Source organism: Corvus kubaryi, unplaced genomic scaffold (genome assembly GCF_017639235.1).
Source record: "Corvus kubaryi isolate FWS band 111438036 unplaced genomic scaffold, C.kubaryi_AGA036_p1.0 37179, whole genome shotgun sequence".
Classification (NCBI taxonomy): domain Eukaryota; kingdom Metazoa; phylum Chordata; class Aves; order Passeriformes; family Corvidae; genus Corvus; species Corvus kubaryi.
Window position 1 is genome coordinate 271,511 of NW_024581049.1, and position 18,777 is coordinate 290,287.

An 18,777-nucleotide genomic window follows, 5' to 3' on the forward strand; every position below is an offset into this window, starting at 1 on the left:
GCAAAAAACCTTGGAAGAGAAAAACCAATGAGAGTGAATGTTTACCCCGAAGATGGGATAGTTTAGAAATGATGGCTGGGAGCCAACTCTCTAATATTTTTAGTTTCAGAAGGTTTGCAAACCTCAGCTGCCAATGTGGCCCCAGCTCTGGCGCCCTTGGATGGGTGCCCTGCTGCAGGTGCAGCTCCAGCACCTGGGGAGGAGCAGGAGGAAAAGTTCAGTGCCTCATTTTGGGGCACGTTAGAGAATGGTTTGCAATTTATCAGCTAATTATGATTAGAGCAGAAACAGGTAAGGTTAATTATCATGGTTATGGTCACAGAGTGAAGACACTCAGGGGGGCATTAAGGAAAGGGAAAACAGACACAGACCCCAAAATGCAGAGTTTTATCAAGGATTCATACTGAGAACAAGTTCTTGCTAGTTTTAGTTACAAACCCAACTTTGGGAGTTGCTTTAGGAAAATGAAAAGTTCTGGGATGGTTTGTGATAGGAAACCATGGGGGATTAAGTAATCCAAGAGGAAACCACGAGCCTTCCAGTGCCTACAGGGTCTCTGGGAGAGCTGGAGAGGGACTCTGGACAAGGGCCTGGAGCGACAGGACAAGGGGGAATGGCTTCCCACTGCCAGAGGGCAGGGATAGAAGGGATATTGGGAAGGAATTGTTCCCTGTGAGGGTGGGGAGGCCCGGGCACAGGTTGCTTCAGAGGAGCCATGGCTGTCCCATCTCTGAATGGTCTTTAAGGCCCCTTCCATCCCAGATCATCCCAGGATTCTGTGATTAAAACCTGGCAGCAGCAGAGGACAGTGAGGAACAGGGCATCGGGCACAGCTGCAGCAGCTGGTGCTGTCCTGTGAACACATCAAGGAGAGCTCAAGTACAGAGATGAGCGATACAGACAGAAGAGATAAAAATGAAGATGCTGCCTTGTTCTGTGACTGCCAGATTTAGGTTTAGGGGAAGGACAACAACGTGATGACCAACCCCTCCCCGTGCCAGCCCTCCAGGGCAGACAGCCCCATGCCTCCCTGAGCACTGCTGGGCTCAGCCCCGCACACAGAAGAAACAAACCAGGTGTGAACGTATATTAATTTTATTCACATTTCCAGAGGAAAGCATCAGTGGAGTGCAAGGTCATGGCTATTGTCGAAAAGCTCAAGTATTTGGTTTTAAACAGGCAGACATTTCTGAGGCTGAGCTGAGCCCCTGCTCCCTTCCCCTGCACGTGTTTCCAGTTCAAGTAACAGGAATCTCCAAAATAAGCTGGCTCATCACATGATGGGGGGGATGTCAAAAACCTTAAAGCTCTCTGTGGTATAAATCCCTAAGCAGGGCATAGAAGTAGCAGGCAGGAAATCTCGTACAGCTGAACTGGCTTATCCCTGGGCCGAGTGTCGGGTTTTTCCTTCGGCTGCGGAGTTTTGCTGTCGGCGACACCAAACGCTCCTGTCCAACTTTAATGCAATTCATTACCCAGAGCTGAAGTTTGCTGCTGGATTATGAGGATGATTGTTGGTGATGGCACAGAAAAATTTTAACAGGACTCCCAACCGAGGAGAAAAAGAGAAAAGGAGAAAAAATTTGATTGCTTTGGATTTCAAAAACAGCGACAAGGGAACAAAACCACAGCCAGGAATAAGATCTTGAGAAGTGGAACTTCCCAATTGCGCTGCTGGCCCATGGGAACTTGTCACAGCTCCGGGCTGCTTCTAAGGAATATATTTGTATTTCTAAGAGACTCCTGGGTTCAGCTGGGCCAACAACTGGTTCCTGCTGACATCCAGCAGACTCGACATCCTCCCAATCCCAGCCTGCATTAACCATCTTCAGTTTTGCTCCCCACAGAGCCACAACTTTTGGATTTTTGCTTCAAAGTGCACGTTTCAAATTACACAAGGCATCAGATAAGGCCTCTGCAGAGCCCTGGCCGTGCCACAGGCCTGGAGCACGGCTGGGAACAGGCGGAGCACGGTTTGGACAGGCAGCAGGACACGGGGCAAGCAACACTCCCTGACACAAGCAGAATGGCACCAGCAACTGATGAATTCCTAAGTTATGGGGCTAAAAGATGAGCTGGTTTAGTTCTTTTCTATCTTGTAAGTATCAGGGAGTTTTAAATGTGTCCAGTGAAGACACTGGAAGTCTTTCTGCCCTGTGAAGTTGACGGATTTTATTGGAATACAGCTATATTTGGGAAAGGAGTGGGTAATAGATGTGTGCACATTCTTGCTTGCTCTGCAAAGACAATTATCAGATTACAAAAAAAGGCACAAGAAGCACATTCCTCCTTCTTCCATCCCTAAAAGGTTCCTCCTTCCCCCCTGCTGAAAGCACTGCGCTGGCTGTCACTGAACAACCTCCAAGTACACATTTTCCTCTTTGATCCAGCTGGCTCGGAAGCCCCAAGGATTAAAGATTTCTCTTCTGTTTGAATAATTTCACTGACTAGAACCTCATTGCTTGTTTAACCAATTCTCTTCATCCTCCATCTATATATAGTAAAAGAAACGGAATTAATATTATATTTTGGTTTATTGCTAGAAGCAATCTGCTGTCCCCCAACTCAGGCTCCCAGAGGAAGGAGGTGAAACAGAAAATCTGGCAGGACCTGCTTGCTTTAAACAAGAAAAAGGCAAAATTGCACTTGCCCCACCTGGCTGGGTGTCACAGAAGGGGAAACTGGGGCAAGCAAGGGCTCGGGGTTATTTAGCAAGTCAGTGGAGAGCCAGGAATAAAACAGCCCAGCTCTGGATCCTCTGTTCCAGTTGTCAAGAAACAATTTTGCTTTGCCCAAAGGCGAGTTCTGTCAGAGGACAGGACATGCCACTTACAATTCAAGTCTTTATGTCGACACTGGATGTGCAGAGCGGGATAAAGGAATGTGTGACTCTTTGGTGAATATCCTGGTTATCATACTAAAAATGCATTTTAATAAACTAAATTCACCCCTTGCCTAGTCCTTAACACTGCAAGAAATTTCTCCCCTGCAGCTGCCTGGCTGATATTTAATGGTTCAGCTATTAAACATCCCACCAAACCTGTGTCTTCTCTGTGAAGGCTTAAACTCCTTAAATTCTTATTTTAAAAAAAAAAAAAAAAAAGGAAACAAACTGCTCTAAATATTATTCCAGGACTGAATGGCTTCAGTGGTGTGGGTTCTACTTACAATTTTAAGGAACCTTCTGCTTCAGACAAGTCACAAGAACCTTCTCAGCAGCAGGAGGGTTGGACAAAGGACGTGGGTGATGCAGGAAGGGGGAACAAGTGTGTTCCTTGTGTCAGTCACCACGCAGTCACAGACAGCGTGTTCACTCTGTTCCCGATGGCTCCTGGGAAGCCACGCTGGTGGCAGAGATGCCAAGGGAGTTTGAGGTGCCTGTGGATGGATCACGACACCCACACAGCCTGGCAGAGGCTGAGGACAGAACCTCCTTTGGCAGCACCAGGTCACAGCCCCAGTGCTCCCAGGGATTCCCACACACAGGATTCAGCCTGGCAGCTACGGATGAGGAGTGCAAGGGCTGCCTGAGCTGAGGCGGTTCTAGAACAGCCAAACAACTGCCAGGGAGAGTGGCCAGAGGGGGAGCCATGAGCTGGGGCTGCCAGGAGTAGGTGGGAACACCGAGCGCAGCCCAGCGGGACCCACCACGTCTCCCAAGGGGAGAGGACAGCTCGGGAAGTACCCGTGTGGAAAGCCCCATGCAGGATGTCCATGGGCTCTGAGGGAGCAGGAACCGCCTGCGCTCCCATCCAGGAGAGCACAGGCTGCACATGCAGGAACACAGCCACAGGCTCCACTCCTTCCCCACAGAGCAACTCTCTCTTTTGGGAAGTAATTGTTCCCCCACTTTGCTGTTTAAATCCCGATTCCTCTCCAATCTCATATCCCTGTGTGCTCTGCCTGCCTCCCTCCCGGAGGCAGAGGAGCTGCTGCCCTCCGGCTCTCTGGCAGAACACACTGAAGTCCACCTCAAGGGGAGAAGGCCAAAGCACTTCACACTCATCAGTCGGGATTGTTCAAAAGAAAAGCCACTTGTTTCTAGGAAATCTGTTCACACACACTCTGGCCACTGCTGGGTTTCCAACTCCTATTCTGAGCATTTGGCTGACAGTGGAGAGGACGAGAACAAACATACATCCAACCCCCAAGTGCTCCTGATTGCGCCATTTTGCCAGAAGATGTTCCTGGCCCAGAAGCAGCTGCACAAAAGCACTGATAGCAGAATTACAGCTAACATTTCTCTCTGTCTCCAGTGGCAGACGCCCGTATGGGATCTCTGCCTACCCAAAGCTCACCTGCAAGCCCCTGCTTCCTGACAGGCAATGACAGCAATGAGGACATTTGGTTGCTGGCAGAACCAGTGCAAGCCATCCCTGATGGAAACCCTCTGCCCATGCTCCCTTCCTGCTGGGGTGTAGGCAGCCCAGCAGCCAAGGGTATCACAACAACCAGTAGGGAAAACTGGAATTTAACGATCAGTCCTGAAAAGGTCAGCTCCTGAGTCACAGCAGAGAAGGATAGGGGGGAGTTGCTTTGAAGTGCATCTTTTTCCTCTCTCTTTTATTACAGAACACATTAAACTCGCTGGTGATCACTCAGTCTTTCAGGCACTATCACTGGACGCAAAGCCAGTTTTACTCAAAACTTTCTTCTTGCTCCTGCAGCTCCACCAGTGCTACCCTGGATTCCCCTTAGAACTGGAGGTTTCTTCTCGATCTCAAAAAGAGATTGATATATCAAAACCAAATTCAATTACAAAATATAATAATATCCTCTTCTTGGAAGTGAAGCTGCCCCATATTCCAGACTGTGGCAGGATTTTTATAACCTCAAACCATTTTTACTAAGTTCTACTTAAAATACGTCCGAGTCCCAATCCACCTGTCCGGCGCATTGTAATGCTCACAGCTGAAGATCCATTCCCTGTCAGTTCCTCCTGGGATCTGCCAAAGGCCTCTTCTCAGTTGTCTTCTGCAGACTTGAACATGAGGATGGCATTGTAGATCTTCAGAGCAGGGCCCAGCTTGATGCTGAGTATTTTGACGATGTCGTTCTGCTTGAGGAGCAGGAAGGCCTCGCCATCAATCTGCTGAGGTTGGAACATGAACAGGACAGGGATTAACCACCAAGGGACAGGCAGGATTCCCACTTCTGGTCATTCTGGGATTCCTCCCTCGTTCTGGCACCTACACCCCACGATGTCCCCTTTTCAAGGGGCACAGACCTCATCTCACAGCATTTTTCCTAGAAAGGGAGAAGCTCCAGGTGTGTCCCTGCCCATGGCAGGGGGTGGAATGAGATCAGCTCTAAGGGCCTTTCTAACTCAGACCATTCCATGATTCCACATGCTATATAGACTAAGGCGTAGTGAAGATGCAATATGGCTGGAAAAACAGTCTCCTAATCCACCAACAAGGAGATATATTCAATTAGATGCATATTAAGCAAGTGATTAACATACTACCATGTGAAAATCCAGGATGCTGTAGGTAGCAGTGAGTGAAATCATGACATACTGTTTCTGGAAAAGGTTAAAAATTCACTTGAGCAAGAACATCCACAGAGACAACACAGATATAATTAATACAAACCCCAAATGCTGCAGGGATGAAGCCAAAGATTAATGGACACAGACAAACAATATGTGTCTCCCTAAGTTATTCCATTAAAGTCCATTTACAGAGACTGACAGCGTCTCCTCCTCTCACTTGATGCTCACCAGTGCAGCACACACCACCGGACACTCAGCCCAGCCAGAATAATAATTCTGCTATTTTTGTAGTCTTCCCAACTAGAATTTTTTGGATGTCAATGCCTGGTGCAAGAGGAAACACTGAGTAAACCCAGAAAACACATAAATAAAGCAAAGAGCTGGCAGCCACGAGATTCGGTTTTCCCACCTTTCACCAGACAAGAGACCCTCAGCAAGTTACTTAACCTCCCGCTTCAGTAACTGGGAGGAACTGGGAAGTTAATTCCTCCACTGGGAATGACAGTAGTGCTCCCAGTCCACAGATGGCCACGCCATGTCCCTGAATCTTATTTTCAAGCTGCTGCGAGTCTACACTGCTGCAATGAATGTGTTAAAAATAGCTTGAAACAAATGGGACTGTGCTGCTTAAATTAAATAATAGAGTCAAGAGGAGCAGAAAACTGCTGGAAAACAGTCCTACATTTCAAAATGGTTTTGTGTCCAATGTTATTTATTCCTATGCTTCATTTTCACCACATTGCCTCACACTTGCTTATTTTAAACAGTCCTGCCCTGACTGAACTGGACCTAGAAACGAGTCTGTGCTTTATTATTCATTTCTTTGTTCCATCTTATTTGGATGGGTTTTAGAATTCTGTGCACAATTTGTTCTCTTCACTCCTAATGTAAGCAGCAACTTATCCCTCTCCAGCCCCCCACCAAGGGAAGTCTGCAGGGATTTATTTATCCTGGACATGAAGCACTTGGAGGCTGATCCTGGACAGTGCAGGGAAGTTCAGCTCTCCTGTCACTCACACCTGTATTCTGGCCAAAGCCAAACTGCTAAAAGGGTTTTAATTTCAAACTGACCATGTGGTTTGAGCATAAACTAGAAAAACAACACAAGCCCCTCTAGTTTGGCATAGGGAATCACACTTTGAGGCCGCAGAAAATAAGGATTAAACCAGACTGCGGCTATGGCACTCTCAGAACCAGAAAGCAGTCGCTGTGTTCAGCACCAGAAGAAATAAAATACATGGAGAATGGCTGGATTTATTAGAAGATCTGCTGGTACATCTCACCACTGAATACACCTTTTACACTCAGCTACACCGAAAGATGGGTCCATTTGAGTAAATTTCACTATTCCCACTATATTCAGTTAATGAGTATTCTACTGTATTGTCACGCTGGGGACAGTGCTTTATGCAAACCCCCATTTCTTTTGCTTCCTATTTTGTGTGTGTCTGCATGGTTTTTAAAACAAGGGAAAACAAAACACAGATACATAAATCCACAAAACGCACTGCAGCCTGATTCCCCCTGAAAGGGAGCCAGCTCTGGAGCAGACAGCAATTACAGAGCTGCCCTTTCCAGTCACTGCCACGGAGGAGAAGTGACTCCAGCCCTTCCCTGGAGCTCAGGCTCCAGTCAGACAGGAGAGCTCTGAGGACAGAATCACAGAACCATGGGATGGTTTGGGTTGGAAGGAACCCTAAATCTCATCTCATTACTCCCCCTGTCATGGGCTGGGACACCTTCCACTGTCCGAGGCTGCTCCAAGCCCTGTCCAACCTGGCCTTGGACACTGCCAGGGATCCAGGGGCAGCCACAGCTGCTCTGGGCACCCTGTGGTCTCCCCACCCTCACAGGGAAGAACTTCTTTCTAATTCCCACCCTCCTTCAGGTAAAGGCCATTGCCCCTTGTCCTGTCACTCCTCATCCAAAGTCCCTCTCCAGCTCTCCTGGAGCCCCTTCAGGCACTGGAAGGGGCTCTGAGCTCTCCCTGGAGCTTTCTCTTCACCAGGTGAACACTCCCCCCAGCTCTCCCAGCCCGACTCCAGAGCAGAGGGGCTCCAGCCCTGGAGCAGCTCCTCTGGATTCACTCCAGCAGCTTCATATCCTTCTGAAGCTGGTGCCCATGGCTGGAGGCAGCTCTGCAGGCGGGGAATCACCTGAGCAGGACAGAGGGGCAGAACCTCCCCCACGCGCTGCCCACACCATGGGATGAGGCCAGGACACGGTACATCTGTGTAAATTCATCAGGGGCTCCTAAAGAACTCCAAGTGACACCTGCAATGTAAGTGGAAGCTGAAGCACCCAACAGACCCTTGACTATGCTCCACCTAGAGAGGTGTGCCAAAAACCAGCACAGCCACACCCTGTGCCCTTGGAGGTCTCCCAGAAGCCACGGTGACCACACCAGGAACGGGACCAGAGCCCAGCCTGGTCAGGACAGGACATTGACAGGACACACCTCACACAGGACATGCTCTGACTTCCCAACCTCTACTTGTCCAAAGGAAAGGTTCCCCTCCTGCTCTCAGCCCAGACCATGGGGGAAGCCAGCGATTCCTCGGAAACCCTGCGCCTGCCAGGCTCCCCAGGAGGAGCAGGCACATGTCCTCGTTAGAGGCAGCAGCTGAGATCCTCACTAACCCTTCCAACAGGGCATCTTTAGAGCAGTGCCAAACCCATGGCATGACGGTCCAAGACAGGATGTTAAGCATAAGCTCAGGGATTGGAACTGCAGGGGAAATTTAAAGCAGCAGGATGCAATTAGCCATGCTGGAATTCAGTTCCATGCTGAGGCTGCCTCCTAAATACCACAGACTCTGCAATGACACGGCTGAGCAGGTCTGAGCTCTCTGCCATAATTCCAGGGATCTGAGCACAGGGTCTGGGCACACCCCGCTTACCTCTTCCCTGAACACAGACGCTTGTTCTTTGCAGCCAGGCAAACGCTGGATAAAGCTCACCACCTGCAATTGCATGTGAGAGAAAGGAAACACAGCCAATTAAAATGAGACACCATCAAGCAGAACCCTCTTAGTTCTGTATGAGAATTCTCTATGCAAGAATACTTAAACTTTAATAGTCAAAACTCTCATATTAATGAAGGATATAGATGGAAAACACTGCTGCGTAAAACACTGCTGGGTTGTTGCTGCAACTCCTCTGCATGTTTTGGTTACCAGCAATAACTGCTCCTATTGCTATTTGACCATTTCTCTCCCTGTAAGAATCCAGCTTCTCCACTCCTCTAAAAGGTCCTCACAGAATCAACACTATTTTTCCAGATTTAAAGCTGTATATGGCTTACACTATTTTAAACCCACTCATGACTTCACTTTCTCTGCAATACTGTTGGAAAGTAAAACTAACAAGAAAAAAGGATTTAGACCGTTTCCCATGATGACATGCCTGTAAGAGACAAGATAAACCAACTGAATGAGCATTGCTGGTTTACCAACATCCAGAGGCAGAAGAGCTGGGAAGGAAAGGAGTTTTGGTTCTATTTAATCTGTGCTAGGTGCACAGGATCCACGGAACCAAGAGGATTCAACAAGTAAAAGTTAATTTTACATTTCACATTAGGGAAAATCTTTCTAAGCAAGGAATCTGTCAACATTTGGAACAATCTCCCTGGAGTCATACAAGCAGCCCTGGGGTTGCATTATGTAACACCAAGGAGTGTGAGGAGCAGCCCCATGTACAGTCAAGGATGACTTAATGTGCATTGTCTTCTCCAGCTGCAGCCTCACTGGTTCACAGGAGATTTGTATATTGAGGCATAATCAGATCAAACATCTCCTGTTAATTGGATGCTCCCTTGCAGGAGCAGCTCTGCTTCATGAGGCGTAACCATGTGAGCTGTTGCAGATGTGACATTTCTTCCCTGCACACAAACAAGCAGCTGGGAGGGGTCACTGTCAGATACAGGCTCCCTTCAACTCAGAATTGTCAAAGTCTCTCCTAAATCATGTCCCTGCACCTCCAGATCATCCTACCACTAGACTTGGAGTCATTCCCTTCCCCCCAGTTCCAACCAGGCAGGAACGGGCTCTCAGAGTGCCCTCCAGGTTTGCTCTGCCCTGGCAGGAGCAGCCCTGACTCCAGTGGTTTCTGTTATGTAACCTGAAAGCAGAGCATCCCTCTCCTTCATCCTTCTCTTCTGCTCCATCTTAAAGGGAACCCCTAAAATCCACATCTCCATTGGGCAGTGACTCCAAATTTTCTTCTGTAGAAGTGCAAACTCCTTTTAGTAACCAGTAACAAAATACTACTTTCCTTTTGAGTCTCCCACCCCCGCTAATAATTAAAACACAAATGAAAATCCTTCTGCCGGGTCTGGTTCCTTCCAGAATTTCAAATACAGTTGGACCCTTGGGGCAAGAGCTGAGTGCTCTTGAGTGTCTGTGGCACTGAGAGGCTGGCAGACATCTCCAGGGAATGAGCTGAGCTTGCCTTGCTCCTGTGTCCTTCCCAGCACAACTGCTGCTCGCTCCTGTCACTGACACAGAGTGACAGACCTTTGATCTGCCCCACAAGTCCTTTGTAGGGACACCGCAAGCTCCCGGCGCCACTGGAGAGGCCTCCTGAACACAACAGGAGCTCTGGGGTTTACCAGGAACGGAGAACAGAGAGGGAAGGAAGATGCAAGAGAGAAAAAGGGAGAGAAGGTCCCCAGGCAACAAGACAGACCCCAGGTACCACTGAGCCACTGTCACTGCTGGGGAGGAAGGTTCTCAAACCAAGATGGGGCGGTTGAGGGATGAGGGAGGCTCGGGGCACAAGGACAGAACACAGTGACACCACAGGAAACCAACACAACCCCACAATGGTGGCAGGGAAGCCCTGAACTCTGGGAAAGGCTGAGACTGGAGGGGCTCACGGTGAGGGTGGGACAGGTGCTGCACAGGTTGGGAACACAGTGGGATCACAGCTTTTCTGTGAGGAGGTGAAAGGCTGCTGGCCCTTCCTGCTGTAACCACTTCATGGCTCACAGAACTGTTTGCTGAAACACTGCCAAAGCACGCTGGTGAAGGGAAAGAGCTCTGTAATCCTGAGAACACCCTGGTAACTGGATGTGACCCTTCTGGGAGGTGCTGATGTGTGACAGACACTGAGATCAGCACAGACAGGTGTCCCTTGGTGACAAAGCAGCCCCACACTGCACCCCTTCCACAGCCACTGCAGGACTGACCCCTCCCGAGGCCCCGGAGAGGCGCTGGGTTAACGGGGATTGAGAACCCCACTCACACTTGGCACAAGGACAGTTCCCCACCCCCCCCCAGGCATTAGCATTTGGTGCAGGATTAACTAATGAACGCTACAACTCTAGCACATCTTAATGATCTTCTATGAGTCAATAGGCTGTGCTCTGAAAACAAGACAGGAAGCTTTCAATAAATACCAAAGCTGCATTACAGTAACCACTCTTAGTGACTGCTCAGTGTTACCACGACTTTCCTAGCTTGAGGGCCCCTAAATACTGCTGCTGCTGCTGCTGCTGCTCTGCCATTTCAGCTGTTCTCAACCAGCAGAGAATTAAAGCAAGGTTTTTTTCCTTAATGTGGGTTTTATAAAATAAAAACAGCTCTTCAGCCTGAAACCAAAGGAGAATTTTACACCCCCATCACTCCTGTTTCAGATCAGCAGAATGGACTCCTTTGCGCAGCAGAGTTCAAAGCACAACCCAAAGGCAAATGTTTGCCCTGCAGGAAGACGTTGGGAGCCCAAATGCCGACAGACCAAATGTACTTTGGACTCCCTAAAACACAGCAAGTCCTGCTGCTTTCAACTCCCAGACCTGTGGCTACATTGCACTGCACATGCTGACCCTGCAAGTGCTCAGAGAGAGCCCAAATTGACTCCCCTGGGAATTTGTGATGAACATAATTTGCAAAACCAGACCCACTTTACTGAAATTCAAGATAAAACTTGTAATGACTTCAGCCAGTCCATTTTGGTGCTGCAACTGAGCTTTTTAATGTGCCATTCACACTGCTACTGGCAGCCAAAAGTTCCCCGGTTGTTTCAGGCTGCAGCAGAGTTCAGTTTATTCTGTGTTGGAATCACTATATCCAATGCCCTGCATCCATGTCTGTGGTCCCTGCTCACACTCATTCGTTATCAAACTAATATCCCAGTTAAATTTACCCAGCAGTTGCTTTAAAGGTCAACTGCAAAGGACAAATTTTACTTGGCTTGGATCCTGACACTGTACTTCCATGAAGCAGCCTCCTGTTTTATCCAAAAGAAAGAGATTTTGATTATCATGTCAGAGGACTATCTGCTTCTGACTTTATTGATTTGCTAAAAGACCTTTTGGACAAATCATTGGAAGCTTTCCCAAAAGGACAGGAACAGTAAATCTTTCAGAGATTTTTTTTTCCTCCTTGGTATGAATTTAATTCTAACACATTTTTATTGAAAATTAAAAAAAACCATAACCAAAACCCAACACCACCACAAAACCACAACAACTCAACATAAAAAAGGACTAAGTTTTAAAACATCAACACTAATTGCTCTGTCCCTTTCCCAACTGCTGTGGTTCCCATTTCCCACATCACTGCAATCCCACCAGACTCCTACCACTCCTCCCGCATGAAGAACAAAGTCAAGACTGGATTTATCTGATGTTAAGAGGCACTTAGGGAAAATGCACTTTTAGAAAGTCTCTGAAGATCCTCTCTGCATCTTGAACAGCACTACCTTTTTCTTGCTTTGCAGATTCCCTGCATCCTTGCAAGCACAACACTACAGCACATTTCTCTGGAATTAAATGTCCTGCAATTAAGCACCAGGATCCAAATTGTCACCACTTCCCAAGTGCAGAGAGAAATATTATTTATGCCCAAGGCATCGAGGCAAAAACCAACTACTCAGCACACAAAACACTCTGGCTTTTTCACACACCACCTAATTACAGAAGACATTTCAAGAGCTGCAGAGACACATCTCCAGCTGCACAGCTACCTCTGCCAGAAATCAGGTCAGGCTGTGGGCAGTTCTGTTCCCAGGGAATCAAGTAGGGAGATGCAGGAGGAGTGGGCATGCACAGCGCAGTTTGGAATTCTCTGCACTGTAAAAGTGAATCAGCAGCAAAGTCACAGGAGAGGGGGAGGGAGATCAGAGGAAGGGAATCTGCTGTCAGAATGATACTTCAGGCCTGAGGACTGGGAGATTGAGGGGTAAATAAACAGAGGGAGGGAGGGAGGGAATCCTATTGAGGGCAGTAAGTTGTGGATACCAGAGGGTTAACAGGGTCCTGGGTCTAACTTCCAGCTGAGTCAGCTGTGGCACACTCACAGCAAACACAGGAGCACTGCCTAGGAAAGGGAAGGAAATAAAGATGTCTCCCAATTAGCACTCCCGAGGAGGAGCGCTCTGGCATTCCTGCAGCCCAGGAGAGCGAACAAGGAACAGGTAACTCACCTCTTCCACAGTCCATTTGGCAACTTGTTTGGCTGTCAGGCCCGAGACCTCTGGCAAGAGCCTGCAGTGCTGCTCCCAGAAGAGATGGAGGCGGTGGGTCGGGTTAGAGGCCAGGGAAGGCATGAAGATAGACTGGTGGAGGGCCTGCTGGAGATCCAAATCAGGGCCTGGAAAAGGAAACACGAGGAGTCAGAGCCAGGCTTCAAGTAGGAGCAACTACAACAAAGCAGGAGAAAGGGTCACAGCCTGGAGGGGAAAGCAAGGCAGGGTGAGCAGAGCCAGGCACGGCTCCTGTGTGGCACACTGAGCTCTCAGGGCATTCTCCCCACCCTCCCGAGCAGGAGAAAGGGAAAAAAAAGATAAGATTGCCAGGCTGGAGGCTTTATCGTTAGCTTCTTCCCTGGAAAATGATGTCATGCTGCTAACAGAGAAGATGTTTGCAGCATTTTATTGACAAGGTGGAGGAGTTCTGGTAACAGCATCCTCGGCTGGGAACTGATGGCACCGTTCCAGCCCCAGCCGTAGCCAGAGTTCTGTGCTGCCAGCATGGCCTGGGCTCGCTCCCCAGGAGACTCCCAGGCCAGGAGTGCTCAAGGTACCTCCAGACATCAACTCCCTCCTCATGTGTCAATTGATGGAAGCTTTGAAAACCAAGGCAAGAACAGGAGGAAGAAATCACCCCTCCCTAATGAGATCACTGGAGCAGTGCAGAGTCATGGTCCTACAGAGACGTGCTGGTTATACAACAGGAAGCCAGGCAGAGGATGGGAACAGGCTGGAAACACTCCTCTGGTTCACAGCGGCTCGGGGGCTGCCGCGACCCCCGCCCCGCAGGCTGCTCAGCGCCATCCCGCAGCATTCCCGCAGCATCCCCGCAGCATTCCCGCGGCATCCCCGCGGCATCCCAGCCCTCGGGAACGCTCTGTGTGCCTGCAGCGGCCGCTGCTGCCTCTGCTCGGCGGCTTGCAGTGGGCTGGGGTGTAAGGTGGGGGGGGTGAGCAGTCACTACGTGGAAAGCACAAGGAAAGCAGCCAAAATACAAAGAAAAAGCAGACTGCCGTGGTTTGCCAGCTCCCCCCCAGCCGAAGGGGAAGCAGCTCTGGAGGTAAAGCCTGTCCTAGTAAACAGTCACTCCCCTGGTCCCAGAGTGCCCCCTCAGCTCATCTCCACATCCCTAAAGGACATGAGACAGCATCCAATACATCAAATTTCTAATAATGAAACCAAGGGATGATAATGGAAGTCTGAGTAAGAACTGCTCAGTTCAGGAGCTCCTGGTGATGAGAAGGCACAGGACACTGTGGCTGTCACCCCCTCCTCCCCTGCTGCACTGTTGCAGTGGTGGGGACAGACAGCAGCTGCTCTTGTCCCCACCTCCTGCTCCAGGAGGTCCCACTCATGCCCAAGGTTTCCCCCACTGCCATGTCCCTGTTGGGTGGGCACTGCTTCCACCTCAGACCAATTCCTTTTCTCCACTAAGCCCTAATCCTTGGACATAAACAAGTGACTTTCCCTCTGAGGAAGAAGCAGTGATCTCATAGTTCAAACGTAGCTGGGAGGAAAGTTCTGGGTACCTGTGAAATTACAGGTCAGTGGATTATTGCAGCATTTCCCTCCCCTGATTTCCATCACTCTGTGGAAGGTGAATGTGAAGGGAGAGTGGGCAGCTTTCCCTGCCAGCTGCAACTGCAATTTGGAGCTGGCAGAGCCCTCAGCTCTGACTGCAAAACTCAGCACTAGGTAAAAATGAGTATTTAAAAAAAAAAAAAAAATATCCAGGCACCTGTCCCAGTTCTTGCCTGCTAAGCTATTTTTGATTGGAGACTTATTACCATGTTAAATCCTCCTAAAAGCCTGGTCAGCTCCGTTCTCTGAAATGGCTTTTTATAGTAAATCTGAAAGTTAAGCATATGGTTTCCTAAAGTAATAGCAGAAAGCTGCTCTGAAAACTTAACCTGTCATGTACCAGGAAAAAAACCCCACTGTTTTTCCACTTAGCTTTTCATTTTCTTTTTCATCGCAAAGAGAACATTTAAAAAGTCCTCCAATGATTTAGAATATGTTTCTGAATACCCATAAGGGTCTAAAAAAAGGGGTTGATGGAACCTAAACTATCTGCTAAGTTTTGAGCAAGTCTCCCTTGACCCCTGTTTGGAATCCCTTGTCACTACAGAGGAGTTTGCAGCGGCACAAAAAGCAGTGCAAACTTGTCTTCTCCATTAATAAATACAAGGCTCCACTCTACAAAGTATTAAACCTTTCACTTCTAAGTAATTTTACCCTTTCTCCTCCTTCGTTAAAGGAAGAAAAACTACCATTGTCATCACCTCCAGCAAGTGCTTTCTCTTGACTGTGGAATCAAAGGCAAAAAAAGCTGTGAAGTTCTGAATGCTCCTCGTGACTGTGGGGATATTGCAGAGATAGACACACATAGAGAAAGAAGGAATAAAATCTAACCAACCTTTCCCATTGCTTTCCTGTTTCACCAGCTGAAACTTGATATAGGCATGTGAGCACCCAAGCCTGAAAGCATCAATGACAAAACATTTCAGAAGATACAGAAATAGATGTAATTTCTTCTCTATAAAAAGATTAATAGGATTTATAGAAACTAAAAACTTTTTCCTCTTAAAATAAGCAATAGCTCCATCCCTGACCTCCCTCTGAGCGAAGGGCTGTTCTATTAAATTCATGGCCAGAACTCAGATCTGAGTTTACTGCAGGAAAGAGAGGGCCCAAAACATCAGGAGGAAGGGAGGAGATTTACCATGTCATTCTAAAACACTGCTGCAAAACTCTGATCAAATTGAGCTGTTTGTTATTTACATCTTTATTTCAGATACAGCAGCAGCATCAAGAAACACAACTGTTAATGCATGAAAATACACCACAAAAACCTTGTTTACGTTTTTGGTGTGGCTTTGATGTCTGCAGAGGAATTCTCCTCTCCCCAGTCTTTCTCCTGACTGTTTTCCAACTGTTCTGATGGAGTGTGGATGTTGCTTTGACACCACTTTTCACTGTCTGATGCAGATTTTCTGGAAAGACAGATAAATGACAGTAGCTGAGCTGACATCCTCTGTTCCCTTTTCCCACAGGAGAGCAAAGCTGGCTGCTCCTGGCAAGTGAGAGCAACAACCACCACCTTGTGGCAGAACTTTCCTCTGCCCTCCATGAGTACAAAGTGCTTTGTTCCTCTTCTGCACGGATTGAGAGAGTTTATGTGAAATAAATCAGCCTCTGTGGACTCAGGCTCTGATCCCAGCAGCTACAGGAAACCACTGTGTTATGGTGAAAGCAAGAGATTTAAGATTTCTGAATCTTGATACCTCTGGGTAACATTTAAGAGTTTCCATGACTAAGTTTGATGCATAAACTGAGCTACAGAGTTGGCCAAGGAAGGACAAGCAGCAGGGTGATACCAGATTTACAGGCTGAATTCAGACCTCCCACTATCAGGAAATGAAATGCTTAGAAGAAAATAAATATATTACAATTCTAGAATGCCATTTATTCTGTGAGAATCCCAAATCTCCTGAGAGGGCTTCATGGTAACAGTGCCACTGAAATGCAATCAATTTTGGTGTAGAAATTAGGGAATGAAGATGCCTGCTTAGTTTTGGGCTGGGAGGAAGCAATTCGGCCATGAAGGCCAGGGAGGAGAAAGAAGCATTCATTCCTTTTTTCTGGACAAACAGATCCTGAAAATGTTATAAATCCAAACAAAAAGATGAACCTTAAAATACAGATAAGCCTTCACATACAACAAAGAACTGAAGTATTGCTGGCATTTGCCCTATTGAGACTGGATTTGTGAAGACTGAAAATGATTCAGTTTCCTTCAGTGCTGCTCAATAGCAAGAATTTATTTTAAGACAACAAAGTATCTGAGAGAGCTCAGCTTGTTTGCTGCTAAGTGATACACACACGGTGCTCAGCCAACCCCGGGTGGATCGCAGTTACAGTTTAATAGCGCAAAACAACCTTGGCTTGATAGTTTTAGGACAGGAAACGAAGGAAAAGAACATATTTTAAATTGAAACAGCAAGGGAAAATTTATGGAGACAGAATGCAATTTCCTTTGACCAGAGCAGGATTAAGGAATCAAGAAACCTATTAAGGCATATGAGGGTATAAAAGTGCACTGCTCTGTGTTAGAGTGTCTGGGGCACAGGTCAGTATTACAGACAGATGAACTCAATGCTCTGCTGCTTCTCTGCCAATTCCGGTGGTTTTCATCCTTGTAAATGGTTTTGTTCCCCAGGACCTGGCCAGCAGTAAAATCCAGCTTACCTGGATTGTGAAGAGTCCCCCTGAGAAGACTCCCCCGCTCCCAGCAAGGGGACAGGGGTCTCCAGCCTCCTGGCTTTCTGCATGCTGTTCCCAGGGGAAGGTCTCTCCCCACTCAGCCGGTCCTGTAACAGGTTCTCTCTGCTGAGGTTCACATCTGAGTATGGGCAGCCAACTAAGCTGTGACAGAGAAACAAAAACCAGAGAGAGAGGGCAATGAAGGCTTTACAGTCATACAGTCTTCCCTGTCTCAGGCAGAGAAATCCATCACAAACCCAGAAAAAATGAGGCCACAAACTCTCGGGAAGGGCTGTTACCCAGCTCTAGGTGTGGGAAAGCAGGGGACTATATGGCAGAATTAAAAACCAAAGTCATTTTGTTAAAGAGCCACCTCGGAGGGCAAGAAGAGCTCATCCTCTGTAACCTGCTTATCTGAACAACATTTCATGAATCAACAGAGTTCTGCAACTTTCAGTCTGGAAAATTCAAAGCCCTTTACTACATGATAAACAACCAGGTCTTCAGGCCTCCCACCTGAGATTTTTTTCTTGCTCTTAAAATAATTTACTTGAGAAAAAGCTTCCTTTTCCAAGAGCACACAAGAAATCAAAAGGCAGAGCACAAAACATGAGCGATCTCTCCTCACTTACACTTTAACATCCTACCCATGCCCTCTCCTCACTGTCTCCTTGCATGCTGTTCTTGGGTATATTTCACAAAAAGAACTCCTCCAGTACTGATGGAATGTAGAAATTGGAGTGAATGAATCTGTTTGCATTGCAGCTATAATGATTATAGTGGTATAAACAGAATTTATGATCTAACAGTCTGCTTAGACACAAGAGGGAGCTGTGATTTCAATTACAACTATCTCCAGAATAACCATCCTGAGATCATTTCAGTGCAGTGCAGTTGCTCGGTGCATTGTTGTTATTATTATTATTATTATTATCATCATCATCATTATCATTGTTACTAACAGCACTCATCCACATACGTGTAATGTGTTCCGTATCGGGGGCCCCGCACGTGCCCGATCCCCTGGCAGCCTGGAGTAGGACACGCCTGTCCCACTGCATCCTCTGGGTCTTCAGCACCTGGCAGTAGCAAAAAAAAGTAAGTTAAACAGATTTGCATGCGAGGAGCAGACTGCACTTAGGAGATTATCCAGGGTACCAAAGGGCGTCCTGTACTTACCTAGAGGCACTTGCAGAGCATGCCCGGTTTTGTCACACCAGCCCACAGGATGGATGTCAGGGCTGTCTGCATCCACCCAGAAATCGTAGTGATGGTCCCAGCCATCAAAATGTATCTGAAAGAAGCAAAAGTCTCAGGGAAAGACACAGTTCAGGGCATGACTCAGCTTTTATGTTAACTTCCCCCTTTGTTTCACCTTGCTCAGCTTGAGGCTGATTCATTCAATCTTTCAGATCAATCTTTCAGTCAGGCACAGTCATCTCTGTGCTCAGTGTGACTGTTTTCCTGCACCTGTGTTCTACAGAACAACCACGTTCTGGTGGCACAGTCTGTCACCCCACAGCCTGTGGGTGCTCTAACACTCAAAGTCC

The 18,777-nt window shown here is 47.7% G+C and overlaps 1 protein-coding gene across 8 annotated transcripts in view; it reads right to left on the reverse strand.

Annotated features, from left to right (window-relative positions):
• Nucleotides 1-1,079: 1,079 nt before the first annotated feature.
• LOC121661571 (lethal(3)malignant brain tumor-like protein 3) overlaps nucleotides 1,080-18,777 on the reverse strand; it is a 40,191-nt gene continuing 22,493 nt past the window's right edge. For 6 of the 8 annotated variants that reach the window (XM_042021924.1, XM_042021928.1, XM_042021926.1 and 3 more), the window contains 8 exons: nucleotides 18,407-18,521; nucleotides 18,207-18,306; nucleotides 17,213-17,389; nucleotides 15,826-15,957; nucleotides 15,381-15,442; nucleotides 12,920-13,086; nucleotides 8,395-8,457; nucleotides 1,080-5,092 (listed from right to left, as the gene is read on the reverse strand). In XM_042021924.1, coding sequence (XP_041877858.1) covers nucleotides 4,964-5,092; nucleotides 8,395-8,457; nucleotides 12,920-13,086; nucleotides 15,381-15,442; nucleotides 15,826-15,957; nucleotides 17,213-17,389; nucleotides 18,207-18,306; nucleotides 18,407-18,521 — 945 coding nt within the window. In that variant the 3' untranslated portion in view covers nucleotides 1,080-4,963. Of the gene's footprint in view, nucleotides 5,093-8,394; nucleotides 8,458-12,919; nucleotides 13,087-15,380; nucleotides 15,443-15,816; nucleotides 15,958-17,212; nucleotides 17,390-18,206; nucleotides 18,307-18,406; nucleotides 18,522-18,777 lie in introns of those variants that run through there. The other 2 variants (XM_042021925.1, XM_042021929.1) reach the window with 2 other exon arrangements.